This window comes from Leptonychotes weddellii, chromosome 14 (genome assembly GCF_054177405.1).
Source record: "Leptonychotes weddellii isolate Sample4059 chromosome 14, ASM5417740v2, whole genome shotgun sequence".
Lineage (NCBI taxonomy): Eukaryota > Metazoa > Chordata > Mammalia > Carnivora > Phocidae > Leptonychotes > Leptonychotes weddellii.
The window spans coordinates 65,049,812-65,065,363 of NC_138382.1; the positions used below are offsets into that span (position 1 = coordinate 65,049,812).

The window sequence follows — 15,552 nt, forward strand, 5'->3', positions numbered from 1 at the left end:
TAAAATTAAATATAGTCCCTAATTTAAATGCCAGTAAATTATATTTTTGACGATGAAGCTAGTCTTAAAAGTGGAGAGCTTCCCTTCTTTTTGGCATATTCATCCCAGAGGTCATAATCAGAGATACCTCAAGTTATCTTCCCTTTTGCAACTTTACCACATGACACTTGTGATCTCTCACAACCTCTTTCTTTCAAGTGCAGCAGCAAAGGTTACCTTGGACTTTCACTGAGGCTGGCAAGCTCCCAGTAAGAAAATATTTTCAGTCTCTTTTGCAGCCCATTCTAACCTTCTTGTCCTTCCAAATTTGTGAACAGTCAGTCCTGCTGCTTTCTGTTGTGGGCTTTCTGAGATTTTATGACCTCATCTTTGACACAGATTGTCCTTCTTCAAAAGACCTCAACCCTCTTCTACAACATAATATTTTACAACACATCTAGACCAAATATAGCAAGACTCCTGAAAAGAGATATAAAATGGTTTCCCTACAACTCATAAATGCTGTCACAGTTCCAACCCTGACTTCTGCATATCTCCCTTGTCCCCAATCCAATTGGGTCCTTTTATTTTTTCAAGCCAACTTATTCTAAATTCTTTGTCCAAAGGATTCATGCCTACCTCTGAGAATTCTTTGCAAATACCTATCAAAGAGAGAATGCCAGAATGCCTATCTCCTCTCAATGCTAAGCAAACTTCTCAAACACAGACTCCTCAAATAGTAGCTTCTTACTCAGTCTGGGTCCAAATCCCAGCTGTGATCCTTAGTAAATATATGACCTTGGGAATTTCATCCAACCAACTTTAAGACATAGTTTCTTGTATGGAAAGTGGAAGCAACAGTAACTACATAGATGTGTTGTTATGAAGCCCAAGATAGTTATAGAAAGCCACAGCAATTATGCTTGGTACGCAATAAGTGCATAAAAAATTGCAGATCTTGTCATTGTTACCCCAGTATTCATGCACCCCTTGATATGGTACCAAAACTCCACCACGCCTCTCTTAACTGTAAGTTATCTCTGGCCATTGTCTAACACCCCCATCTATAATATATTGGCAATGAACCTGCATCAAATGGATCAATCTGATGAGATAAATGGTATTTTATGGTTAACATTCATTTCATGGTCTTTAAACAGAAAAAAAAAAAAACTCAGTTTGTTGTTTGAATGGCTTCTGTTGGAAATATTTCTTTTTTAAGTTTGATTTCATTACCTCACATGTCTGAATAATGAGGTACAGGGTTCATTAATTGACAGTAAGTTTAGATGAGTTTTGTTTAATTCGGGTTCTAGTAAACTTCTGGACCAAGGAATGGTAATGTAGAGATCATTATGAATTCTGAGGATTAAGAGTGACTCACTTCATGGAGGTTTGATTTCCCTAGTTGAGGCCCACTGGAGAAAGAACATAGTGGGACACACTAATCCTAAACCGGTAAAGGATAGAGCTTACTTTATTTGAGTTCAAAAAAGACTAGTGGTACCCATCTCAAAGGAGAAGGTGACTTCCAGAAGAGAGGTGTACCAGGTAAAAGTTTAGCAAAAACCCCTAGCCAAAATACCACTGTCAACGCCCAGAGAGCTATCCACGGTCCTGACACCAGAACCATGCACCCAACCCATTGACCAAGCCCTGACATTTCACCAAATGAAACTTGCTTCTCTCTCTTTCATTTGTTCGTTCATTCATTCATTCATTCACTCATTCATTCTTTCATTCATTCGTCCAAGAAAAGATGCATTGATTCAGGAACTGTTTCAGTGACTGAGCTACAGCAATAAACATGATGAGCATAGGACAAGTTTTAATAAAACTTTTCTCATACACAAATCTCTCCTCTCTGGTCTGCCAGGAAGTTGACTCTCTATAGATAAATCTCAATTTATTTAACTGTGCACTAATTTACTTAGATCCTATATATCTGGTACCTGGAAACACCCATGCTACAATCTCCTTCAAGGCAGGGACATTCTCCATCTCTGTGAATTCTTGAATTTACAACTTCATAAAGTCCTTGTGTCCCATTAAACTTTAATAATACAAAGCTTAGTAAATACCGGGAGTAATCTATAAGCATTAGAAATATTTAGTACAATATAAGACATATATATGATATAACTACACTCAGTGTATTCTCATTTGATATCTTATTGCAAATGAAAAGTGGCTGCTGAAGACATGAAAATAAACTGAATATGACGGGGAACATGACTGAAGTTCATATCAATTTGAAAAGAAAAAACAAATTGTTTCAATCATACTTATGCTGTAAGTTATTAGTGCTCAAAAGGTCATAGAAACATGAATTTTGAGCTGAGAAATATCTTAAGAATTATTCAGGGTTGTAATTCATATCTTGCCACTAATTTACTGAGCAACACTGGGCAACTTGCTTAGCCTCAGTGGCCTTCAGTCTCCTCATTAGATCAGACAAGATGATCACTAGGGGACTTTCTTGCATTAAAAGTTGTTTCCACTAATTTCTTTGTTGGAGAGAATGAATATGAAGTTCACAGCATATGCCATACTCAAGGTCAAGTGACAAATTTGTGGTCAAGCTGGCACCAGGATTGAGAACCTGGGACTTTTCCCATTGCACTAGTTTCAAAGTCACACAAGGACTAAATGAAAGGCCAGCGGATAGGAATGTCCAGGTTATGGTAAGTTTCTCTGATAGGTGGTCAGCTCCCAGAGGTCAGAGACAACATCCTATTTTCTTCTTAAATAATTTAACCCAGTGTGCAATGCTGGATTAGAGGTGTCTCATGAAATATTTATTAAATTAATTGAAAAATACATTGAGTTAATTACATGAAGGCCCTAGGGACTGCATAACTGATTATAGAATTAACAGGAGACACAATGTTTTGAGTGCTCACCATACATTAGATACTGTGCTGAATGTATTTGAAATGTGATTTTTTGGGGCGCCTGGGTGGCTCAGTTGTTAAGCGTCTGCCTTCAGCTCAGGTCATGATCCCAGGGTCCTGGGATCGAGCCCCGCATCGGGCTCCCTGCTCGGCGGGAAGCCTGCTTCTCCCTCTCCCACTCCCCCTGCTTGTGTTCCCTCTCTCGCTGTGTCTCTCTCTGTCAAATAAAAATAAATAAAATCTTTAAAAAAAAAAAAAGAAATGTGATTTTTCATCTCATTCTCACAGCACCCTGCCAAAGAAGACTTACTCTCATTTTTTCATATATATAAAAAATCAAGCTTGACTATATTAAATGACTTTCTCAAAGCCCTACTACCAGTAAACAGAAAAGCAAAGATCTGAACCTGGTCTGACTCAAAAGGCTATTCCAATTCTACTCTGGTTCACTAAATGCTTGAATGAATAAATAAAGAGATGAATGACTTAGTGATTAAATGCATTAGTGTTCTGCCATTACTTGCTTTGTGTGGTTTGAAGCCATATTGTCAAAGATTTTGTGTACAGAATTTAACACAATACCACACATGTGCAGAGCTTTAGTAAAGCTGTTTCACCACAGGATTTACCAATGGTGACATTTTGAAGAGCCAAAGCCTGATCATTTAAACATTCTGGTGCTGCATTATATGGGACTATAGCAAGAAGTTCTTGAATATTCGCTTCTGTCCTCAGAGATGAAGTGTGATGGTAGTAGCCTACTCTGGAAAGGAGCACAACACCACCCGCTGGCAACATTTTCAGGCCTTCTCTATGCCTTCAGTGAAGCCCTTCCTTGCCTTGGTCCTGTATTGGTTTGTTCTCATCCCATTCACCATTATGAAGGTAAATGTTTAATGACTGGCTTTCCAAAGAAAATCAGCCATGATTTGTAACATTAACCAATTTTGTTGATATAAATACTTTCATCATAGCCAATTTTCAAGCTATTTACATGACATAACCAAACAAAGAGTTAGGAAGAGAGGATAACAATCAACTCTCATTAGTCTCATGAGCTGTCACACAGACCAGCTCCAGCACACCATGTATCCAATTCCATAATCATCCCTGTGGGTGGTACTAATTGTTGAAATCCCCAGAAGAACACACTTGAGCTGGGCTATGGCACAGCCAGAAAAAGTTGGCCAAGTTCATCCATGCATCATGGCAATTATATATTCTTCAGAAGCACTACATCCCGACTTTTCTCCTTCTTCTTGGTCAGTTTAGATGAATGATCCTGCTCATTGGGATGTCCCCTAAAGCTTTAAGACATGATGAGCAATGTTGGGACTCTATGACTTTGTTCAGTTCAATGGATCCCGCCACAGAAGGAGGAGCTTACTGAAGGGAAGCAAAGCCACTTTTGACAGATCTAAGGCCTGAGTGTGTGCAGGGGTTGGGGGTTTAGTTTTTCCATGACTTCCCCCATAGTCTAATTCCCAATGGGAGGTAAAGTAGGGGAGGCCCAGCTATTCCCTTGGACAGTTAGTTGTTCCCCCAAACAACTGGACAGATGTGGAAGGTAGTTTCCCTTTTCCAGTATCCAATATAGTCTTACTAAATCCCTTAGTGGCTCACAGAATCTTCAGATCTTTATCTCTCTGTGAGTTCTCTTCATCTTACCTTTCTAACTTCATCACCTGCCTCTTCCCTAGTTCTCCTCCACCACCTCATGTGCAGCACATTCTCTAGATGCCAGCCCAGCTATACTGCTTTCTGGTTCTTGGAATAATTCTAAACTTTCTTCCTCTTGATTTCAATCATTAAGATCCCTCTGTGAAAGGACCCATCCTACTCATCCTCCCCCCTGATTCTACCAGGTTCAGCTAAAAGGTCAGGCACTTCATGATGTATCTTCTGAAATCCCCATCCAGAATACATTTCTCCCTTTTCTCCAGGCATGAGCTACTTTTTTAATGTCTGTTCTTGATTTATCCCACATTGTGTCTTTTATAATAGCTATATATGAGCATATTATTTTTATCCCTGTGAAAATGTGAAATCCATGAAGGCAGGAACATTGTCCAATTTGTCTGTGATTTCCCATAGCACTTAACACACAAGACTTATGAGTTGTGGAATTAAGAAAATCTTGTTTAATTTGAATCTAACAAATCGAAATAAATTTTTTCAAAATGGGTCTGAGTCAATACCCATGAAAATATGTTAACGGATCTTATGTTCCCATTTCCACTCCTTACCTGTAGATAGTCCCATCCATATATGCCTTGAGTGACTTGTAAGAGTAAGGTTCTTTGCTGGACATTGGGGTGGGAAGGATACAGGAGTAAATTAGATACAGTCCCTGCTCTTAAGGAGCTTACATTTTAGTAGGGCAGGCAAATTTCCAAACAATAACTCAAGTTTTAATCAGATTTGTAGTCAACAGAGAACTCTGATGATACTGCGGAAGTCATCCATTCTACCAAGAGGGAAAGAGAGGTAATCAGTGAACAGAATTTTACAAAGTAGAGATTAGAGAATGGGAGACATTTCAGGTAGAGAAAGGAGCCTGAACTCTAGTCAGAAGGTCAAACTTTGCATGGGGTGTTTGAGAGGACTATTGTGAAGTTGAGCAGAGTGAAGACTGCAAGGAGAGTGCTCTTAGGGATGTGGCTGAATGCGAGGATGAAGCCAGAGCCTTCTAGCTTGTCTGGCTACTGGGATGGTTCCTGGTACCCAATTTCTCTAGAGCTGGGAAATATTTAATCTGAGTTCATATGTAAGTGGATATGGAGGAAGAAACTAAAAATTGGTGTATAAAATTGTTTCAAGGAGCATATAAATTTCCTTCCTTCCTTCATCCTTTCATGACTTTCTGTGCACTAATTATATGTCAGCAATAGGCTAAGTTTTAAAGATACAGAGATAAGCAAGACACATGCTTTGAATCCCCTTTCACCAGCCCTTAACAAAGCTTACAGTCTGGTGACAGACCCACACAAGGAAAGAACAATGACAAGAACTATGACGTAGGGAAGTACAGAGGCTATGAGAGCAGAGAGGAGGGCTCCTCAATAGAGTCAGGGGTCTGGGCTGAATGGAATGGAAATAAAAAAAGAACCCTTGATCTCCCAGTAAAAGGGGGAGAAAGACATTTCAAGAGGGAGGAAACACCCCATCAAAGGGATATAGGCATGAGAGGGTATGGTGCCTTCAGGGAATTACAGGTCTCAGTGTACCTAGAGTCCAAGGTATGTGGCAAACAGAGGTAGAAAATAAAGTGACAGACATGAGCATAGCTTTGTCAGATAAATAAATTAACAAATATGGCAGCTGGGACTTCTCTTGTTCATGTGGAAAATGAGAAGACTAACTGGGAGGAAGAATGTTTAGAGCCTTGGTGCACCAAGAGTTGTCCTTGGCCAGAAGCATCAGCAATAGCTGGTAGCTTTTTAGAAATGTGCCATCTTAAACCCACACTAGACCTGCAGAGGCTTGAGAAGCATTGATCGAGAGCACAGGCTCCTGAGTTGGAATCCTGGCCCTCTATCAATATCATCAATGATAAAGTTGAGAAGGTCAACCCAGTGGATTCTAGTAGCATTTTCAGCTCTGTAGGGTGTGTGTGTGTGTGTGTATGTGTGTGTGTGTGTGTGTGTGTGTTTAATTCTAGGGGATACTGGTAGGAGAGTTGATCATTTCCAAAACTGGCTAACACATGCCTCCTTCCTGAATGACCCACTGTTTGGAATCATGCCCTCAAGTTTGCAGCTAACGGAAAAGATCATCAGAAACAATGAACCTACACCTGAAGGCAGATCAGCTGGGAAACCAGAAGGTCAGGCCCTCAGGTACTCACCACTCTGCTAGCTGGGGGCTTTGTGTGGGGAGGGAAAAGTGGTGATCCCTCCCACCATAATCCTGCCTACCTTTTAAGGAAAGAAAAAGAAAAAAAAAAAGAGAATGTACAGGATCAGATCCGGAGGCACATAATTCTACAAGGGCTTTCCTGGCTGTTGTGTGACGATAATCAAGAGTGTGTGTGTGTGTGTGTGTGTGTGTGTGTGTGTTGGGAATAAAAAGGTACTGCTTAGGGTGACAGTGCCTTAAAGCCTAAATGTTTTAATTAAGAGAAAGAAGATTCAGCTGTCTGGTCAAATGGTACACTAGAGTTGCTTTGCATTTTCCAAATAGCTTCCCCAATAGGCCTATGCAAAGGCTGCAAAAATGTGTCTAAACAGGCTCCCAACTAAAGGATAAGAGGAGATGGTGGTTAGAAAGCCAAATCCTTGTGCAGCTCTGCAGAGGCTCAAGGGTTAGCCTGGAGAAGCTCTCCCTTCGCTCCTGAGCTATTGCCCCATGGAGAAGTGAAGGAGAGCTGGGGTAGGAGGGAGCACACCCTTGACCTGGGCCACTGCACAGGGGCTGCCCCATGGGCATCATGCAATGGATTTTCCAGGCAAGATGGTCAGACTCTTGTTAATGAAGAAAGGGATGAAGTTCCAGAGAGACTATAGCAATATAAGTTGTAGGGAAGAGCACAGGACTGGGAGCAAGAACAGCTTCATTTCTAACTTGCTCTGGGACCTTGGCAACTCTCTTCTCTAACTCCTATTTCCCTATTTGTACACATTAGTAACCAGCATTTATTGAGCAACAACGATGAAGAAGAGATGGTCCATTTCCTAAGCATTTACTATAAATAAGACAGTGTCTCCTGGGTTTAAATACCAAGTGTATGCTGTTGACTCATAAATTTCTATCTCCAGCTAAAACTTCTTTGAATTGGACTTTTGGATTCCAATGCCTATTTTCTATCTCTACTTGATGTTTAGTAGTCAACTTGAACTTACATCCCAAACAGCACCCTGATCCCCCTCACTTCAATCCCAACCCTCCTACAGCATCCTCTGACTCAATGAAAGAGATGTCCTTTCATCCACTGTCCAGATTGAATCATTTGGAATCATCTTTGACCCCTCTACACTTCTCACCTTTCATATCCAATAACAAGTCCTGTCAAATCTACCCTCTGAATGTCCAGGATTTCACCATCTTTGCCCCTTACCCTGTGGGTCAAGCCACTGCCAACTCTTGCCTACGTTGGGATAATAGTTCCCTTGAATGTGAAGTCAATTTGCCATGCACCAGCCAGAGTGCTTCTGGTTAAAATGCAGGCCACATGATGTCACTCCTTGGGCTCAAAATCCTCCAGTGACATCCCATCACACTCAGAGCGAAATCCTAAGTCCTTGTCATCCTATATAACTCCCTGCAGCCACCCCCACCCAATCTTCTGCTTTTCACATTTGCCTCCTACTCTTCCCCTCTCTCACCTCCATCCAACCACACTGTTCCTCCTGTTCAACTAATGGCACACTCCTGAACTCCTGCTACAACATGCTGGTTCTTGTCGTTGCCTCTGCGTAGAATGCCGTCCCCTCCAAATAGTCACATGGCTTCCTCCATCTTTGCCTCGCAGTGCCCACTCAAATGTCCCCTTCTCAGAGAAGCCTCCCCTGACCACTGCATGTAATAATGGCTCCGCTTCCACTCCCAGCTTAGCATCCCCTGTGCTGTGTGCTCTCCCCCAGCATGCATCATCACCTGACACAACACATATACTTTCCTGTTGGTCTGTTGTAGCCCAACAGAACTTTCTGCAGGGCTGGGGATGTTCTATATCTGAGTTGTCCAAGAGGTAGCCATTGGTCACATGGAGCTACACAGCACTTGATAGATGGCTAACATAACTGGGGAAATGAATGCTGACTTTATTTAATTCTACTTAATTTAAATTTAAATAGCCACCTGTGGCTAGTGGCTACCTTGTTAGACAGTGCAGATTGAATGTCTCCTTAGAATATAAACTTAATCAGGGCAGAGATTATGCCAGTTTTGTCCACCGCTATATCCTCAGTGCCTAGGGAAGTGTCTGCCTATTCAATAAATACCTATCAAATGAAGGAGTAAATGAATATACTAGGGGCTTTCCATGCATTATCTCATTTAATCCTAACAACAGCCTTGTGAGTTAAATGCTGTTTTCATTCTCTGGTACCCAGAGGAAATGTCTTTCTGAAGAACACCCAGCTACTTTGTACCCTATGACCAACATCTCCCCATTTAAGATGAGTAAGTCCTAGGGATCTTATGTACAACATAGTGAACTCTTAACAATTCTGTTCTATATACTTCAAAGTTGCTAAGAGGGTAGATCTTAAGCATTATCACCATAAAAAAATGGTATATGAATTGATGGGGGTGTTAATGAGTCTTAAGGTGGTAATCATTTTATAGTGTATACATGTATTAAATCATCACAGCATACACCTTAAACTTACAAAATGCTATATGTCAATTATATCTCTGTAAAACTGGTAAAAAAAGGAAAAGGACATCCAGCTAGTAAGAGGTGGATAGGATCTGAGCTCAGGGATGCCTGATGATGTTCAGATACCTTGCTTTGCTGAAACCAGACCAGATGCTCTCTGTGGTCCTTTCTACTTCTGGGATTCTGTGGTTTTCTAGAACTTTCTCCCTGGCCCAGTGATAGCAGCACATGGTTTAACCGCCAATGGAACGGATGGGCCTTCAGGTCAAACCCCTTGTCCATGGCTCAGAAGCCATGATTCTTCAGGTACAAGGCAGGCAGGCCATCTTGCAGCCTGCCTCCTCCCTCCCTCCATCCCCAGCCTAGCCCACGGCTCACCAGTTTCTGGATCGCAGAGCTGCTCACAGGCATCTGTCGTCCTCTGCCCGCAGAGGTCTCTCACCCACGGGGAGGTGGCGTTGATCTGGTAATACAGGGACAGCTTGGCCGGGTTTAACCAGTCTGAGACATCCAGGTAGCTCCCTTCACTCACCACAAAGCTGCTCCCTGTGGGTGAACAGAGAGAAAGACAGCTACTTTCTCTCCGATTGTAGGATGCCGATGTGTCTTGGTGCTGATGTGCAGGCCAGGAACACAGGCAGGTGCATGGAAGCAATCCCCCTACCCCAGGTCCTCTGTTTGCACTCGTCTACCCACACTGACAGAGCATTTTTACAATATGCCAGCCATGGTATCGGCAGCCAGGAGAGAAAGAGACAAATCAGACGCAGAGACAGTTCAGCCTAGCGGATGAAAGTTGGGCCCTTAGGACTGATAGAGATTTGGGTTCAAATGCAGAATCCACCCTTATCTGCCATTGACTTTGTGCAAGCCACTCAATGCCTCTGGCCTTAGTGACATCATCTGTAAATAGGAATATCAATGGAACCCACCTCGTTGTTGTAAAAATTGAATAAATTAATGTAGATAAAAATGCTATGCTTAGCCAGGGCCTGACTTGTCCTAGGAAAGAATGCTTAAACATTAAAATTCAAAAGAGAAAAAAATGCTAATATCCCTGTCACCCAGGCATCCTCCAACCCCCTCCCCCCCGCCGCCTCTAACAGGGGTCATTAATGCCCACAGGGGCCAGGTATGTGATATTAATGGGAGAGACTAACTGAGCAGCTTCTTGGCCACCTGACCTAAGATTTTGTTTTTTATTTTATTAGAGAGAGAGAGGGAGGTATGGGGACAGAGAGAAATTCAAAGAAATCCATAGCACCTTTAAGAAAAAAAGCCGTACTTGGTCCATAGAAAATGCCTTAATGTTGGGGAACAATGGAGTTTGGGGTGACCTGGCACCACGGGTTCTGTCAGACTGGAGTAGCTGCAGGCCAGCTCCAGCCAGCTCTTGCCAAATGGATCTAAAAGCCAGTGGTACAAGAATGTCAGGTCTTCTTCAGGAGAGGCTGAAAATTCAGATTTTGATTGTAATCAAGCAATTTGGAAATAATGACTTAAATTTGCTCTTAAACTTGTGTAAGTTAAGGGTGTCTTGAGTGGCACAGTCGGTTAAGCAGCCGACTCTTGATTTCGGCTCAGGTCATGATCTCAGGGTCCTGGGATCCAGCCCTATGTCAGGCTCCCCACTCAGCAGGGAAACTGCTTCAGGATTCTCTCTCTCCCTCTCCCTCTGCTCCTCCCCTCCTTGCTCACACACACACACTCTCTCTCTCTCAAATAAATAAATAAATAAATAAATCTTTAAAAAAAGAGCTTGTGTAAGTCAAACAAAAGACCCTACCTTGTAATCTATGCTCTAAAATACTCCCTTTGACATACATATATATATATACACACATACATATACATCTATATACACATATATACATACATGAACACATACATGCATACATATACGGATTACATTACACACACACACATATTCTTTGAAGGCAAGGAACAAAAGCCTGTGCAAGGTGGCTGCATATTGGGTATAAATGGTGAATGTATGTATGCAGTAATAGAGAAAGGTAGCCCACAACAAAAAGGAAAAAAAAGGCCCTTCAATAGATAAATGGATCAAGATGTGGTCCATATATACAATGGAATATTACTCAGCCATCAGACATTGCATCAACATGGATGGGACTGGAGGAGATTATGCTAAGTGAAATAAGTCAAGCAGAGAAAGTCAATTACCATATGGTTTCACTTATTTGTGGAACATAAGGAATAGCATGGAGGACATTAGGAGAAGGAAGGGAAAAATGAAGGGGGGGAATCGGAGGGGGAGACGAACCATGAGAGACAAGAGAAACAAACTGAGGGCTTTAGAGAGGAGGGGGGTGGGGGGATGGGTTAGCCTGGTGATGGGTATTAAGAAGGGCATGTATTGCATGGAGCACTGGGTGTTATACTCAAAAAATGAATCATGGAACACTACAACAAAAACTAATGATGTATTGTATGGTGACTAACATAACATAACATAATAAAAAAAAAAGGCATCCAAATTGGTAAGGAAGAAGTAAGACTTCTACTATTTACAGATGACGTGATGCTATATATAGAAAATCCTAAAGACTCCACCAAAAAAAACACTAGAACTGATAAATGAATTCAGTAAAGTCACAGGATACAAAATCAATATACAGAAATCTGTTCCATTCCTATACACTAATAATGAAGCAGCAGAAAGTGAAATTAAGAAAAGAATCCCATTTACAACTGCACCAAAATCAATAAAATACCTACAAATAAACTTAACTAAAAAGAGGTGAAAGACCCATACTCTGAAAACTATAAAATGCTGATGAAAGAAATTCAAGATGATGCAAGGAAATGGAAAGACATTCTATGCTCCTGGGTTGGAAGAACAAATATTGTTAAAATGTCTACGCTACCCAAAGCAATCTATAGATTTAATGCAATCCCTATCAAAATACCAACAGTATTTTTCACAGAACTAGAACAAACAATCCTAAAATTTGTATGAGACCACAAAAGACTCTGAGTAGTCAAAGCAATCTTGAAACTGGAGGCATCACAAATCCAGACTTCAAGTTATATTACAAAGCTATAGTAACCAAAACAGTATGGTATTGGCATAAAAATAGACAGATGGATCAATAGAACAGAATAGAAAGCCCAGAAATAATGCCACAAGTATATATCAATTAATCTTCAACAGAGGAGGAAAGAACATATAATGGGAAAAAGATAGTCTCTTTAAATGGTGTTGGGAAAACTGGACAGCTACATGCAAAGAATGAAACTGGACCACTTTCTTACACCATACACAAAATTAAACTCAAAATGGATTGAAGAGCTAAATGTGAGATCTGAATCCATAAAAATCCTAGAAGAGAGCACAGGTAGTAACTTCTCTGACCTTGGTCATAGCAACATTTTTCTAGGTATTTTCTCCTGAGGCAAGGGAAATAAAAGCAAACATAAACTGTTGGGACTACATCAAAATAAAAAGTCTCTGCATAGCAAAGGAAATAATCAACAAAATGAAAAGGTAACCTACTGAATGGGAGAAGATATTTGCAAATGACATATCTGATAAAGGGTTAGTATTTAAAATATGTAAAAAATGTGTAAAACTCAACACCCAAAAAATGAATAATCCAATTAAAAAATGGACAGAAGACACGAACAGACATTTTTCCAAAGAAGACATACAGATGGCCAACAGGCACATGAAAAGATACTCAACATCACTCATCATCAGGGAAATGCAAATCAAAACCACAATGTGATACCACCTCACACCTGTCAGAATGGCTAAAATCAAAAACACAAGAAACAACAAGTGTTGGCAAGGACATGGAGAAAAGGGACCCTTCTTACTCTGTTGGTGGGAATGCAAACTGGTGCAGCCACTCTGAAAAATAGAGTGGACATTCCTCAAAAAGGTAAAAATAGAATTACCTTATGATTCAGCAATCACACTACGGGATATTTACCCAAAGAATACAAGAACCCTGATTCAAAGGGATATGTGCACTGGATGTTTACTGCAACATAATTTACAACAGCCAAACTAGGAAGCCGCCCAATTGTCCATAGATAGATGAATGGATTAAGAAGATGTGGTGTATGTATATCTATATACATACATATATATATATATATATGTGTGTGTGTGTGTGTGTGTGTGTATAGTGGCATACTACTCAGCCATAAAAAAGAATGAAATCTTGCCAATTGCAACAACACGGATGGAGCTACAGAGTATTAAGCAAAATAAGTCAAAGACAAATACCATATGATTTCACGCTTGTAGAATTTAAGAAAGAAAACAAACGATCAAAGAAAAAAGAGAGAGAGAAACCAAGAAACAGACTCTTAACTATAGAGAACAAACTAATGGTCACTAGAAGGGAAGTGGTGGGGGGATGGGTGAAATAGGTGATAGGGATTAAGAGTAAACTTATCATGATGAGCACTGAGTCATGTATAGAACTGCTGAATCACTATATTGTATACCCAAAACTAATATAACAGTGTATATTAACTATACGGAAATTGGAGTTTAAAAAACTTAATAAATGGAAAAAATAGAAACAGAGAAAATACATATAAAAATATATAGTAAAAGTCAAATTTCACAGGGGGAAAGGAAAAACAAAAAGTTCAACTAGGACCAAGCTCCACAATGCTGGACTTGGAGAGTGGTTCTAGATTTATGGCAGATCTACAGACCTCAGCAGCAGATCTTAAATTGTTTTACAAATAGCATGACTTAGCTTCTCTCCCTACATTTGCTTCTCTCTACCTCACTATCAACCAATAAGTTCCCAAGAGGAACTCAGCTACTGGGCATCATATGGGTTTAACAGCAACCTCTCTGTCAGGTCACAACAGACCCTGCTGGTTGTTCCTCTTGGCTTTGGTGACCAGCTGTGGTCCAAAGGGCAATAGCCAGGCAGGCAGGATCACATCAGACCCTACCTGAATGCCCTGAGAACCTAAGATTCTCTAAAAAGGATAAGGGCATGGCACGCAACGCTATCTTCTCTAACTCACACAGATGATGCGATTTCCATCATCTTACAGTATGAGTTATCAATAGAAGCACAGTGGACAATATGATTTTTGGTGAGGATGAAAGAGAATCCTATGTGAAAAGTATAAGGGATAGATAGCATCATGCTCAGAGATAAGGAAATGACCACATTTGAAGTTGGCCTTAAAATCCTTGGTGCTAAAGCAAATAAAAAAAAAAAGACGAAGTCTGCTGGATTCCATATTTCAAATTTCTGGCAAAGGAAGATATGCAAATCTATCTGCAAAGCCATATTTTCCCCTCTGGAACTAAGCCCAAGCAGAAACATGTCACATGGGTCCCTGTGCAAGGCACCGAACATCAGTATCAACCACAGATTTTTCTTTTAAAAAGCACAGTCATGCTGTTTAAATGGATAATTCTTGTATTTATTCTCACTAAAGACTGAGGGATGGATATTGAATTGTGTCCCAGGGCTGAGTTTGGCTAATCCCACTACTTCAGGAAAGCTACACAGTGCAGGGATGCAGAGAAGAGAGTCAGCAAGACATGTATTCAGATCTTCCCTCTGCTACTCACAAGCTCTGTCAACGTGGACAAATCCTCAGTCATCTCCCATGAAAAATGTGGTTACGGATTTTTCCCTCATAGGATTGATATAAAGATTAAATGAGACAATGCACGTATCTTAGGTCAGGTGTACCAGAAATGAGACTCAAAGGCAGAGACTGGCATGCAGGAGGTTTGCTGGAGGTTCCCTGGCAAGGAGCAAAGTGGAATTGAGCAGAGGAAGGAGCCGAATCGCCATGCAGCTGGAGCAAAGCCCTCAGCTGATCCCAGGGGAAGTTCTGGAGCTGGGAAGGTCCTTCAGAGTTGTCCTGAATCAAGACAATGTGTCAGGCCTTTGTACCCCCACATTAACCAGCCATAGGCTACAGGCTATCCTCAAGGAAGGGACATGTGCTTGGGTGAAGTGGTCCTTTTCAATGAAGGACATTTCTCCAAGAAAGACTCAGAGCAAGTGGTCAACCACCAATGTTCCTGGCAGCTGGGGGAAGAGTGCCTGCATTCTAATGAGAGATTTGGACACAGCACGACAACATCCACTGCAGTATGTGAAGTCCCCCAGCACACTGTGAAATCTCAATTAGCAGGAGCCATTTTAGTTATTATTTGGATTTCTTACAGACTTACAAAGCTCTGAATCCAATACTGGTTAACTGATCTCTCTTAAATATGAGAAGAGAGTCTCTGTGAAAGGGAGTGACTTGGGGCACCTGGGTGGCTCAGTTGGTTAGGCATCCAACTCTTGATTTCGGCTCAGGTCATGATCTCATGGTCATGAGTTCAAGCCCCAA

At 41.0% G+C, this 15,552-nt stretch overlaps 1 protein-coding gene across 4 annotated transcripts in view; it reads right to left on the minus strand.

The window, feature by feature from the left end:
* Positions 1-15,552, minus strand: part of ASTN2 (astrotactin 2) — an 837,042-nt gene that overhangs the window by 452,654 nt on the left and 368,836 nt on the right. For all 4 annotated transcript variants that reach the window (XM_081803478.1, XM_081803479.1, XM_081803480.1 and 1 more), the window contains one exon: positions 9,574-9,741. In XM_081803478.1, the coding sequence (XP_081659604.1) occupies positions 9,574-9,741 (168 nt within the window). The remainder of the gene's footprint in view (positions 1-9,573; positions 9,742-15,552) is intronic.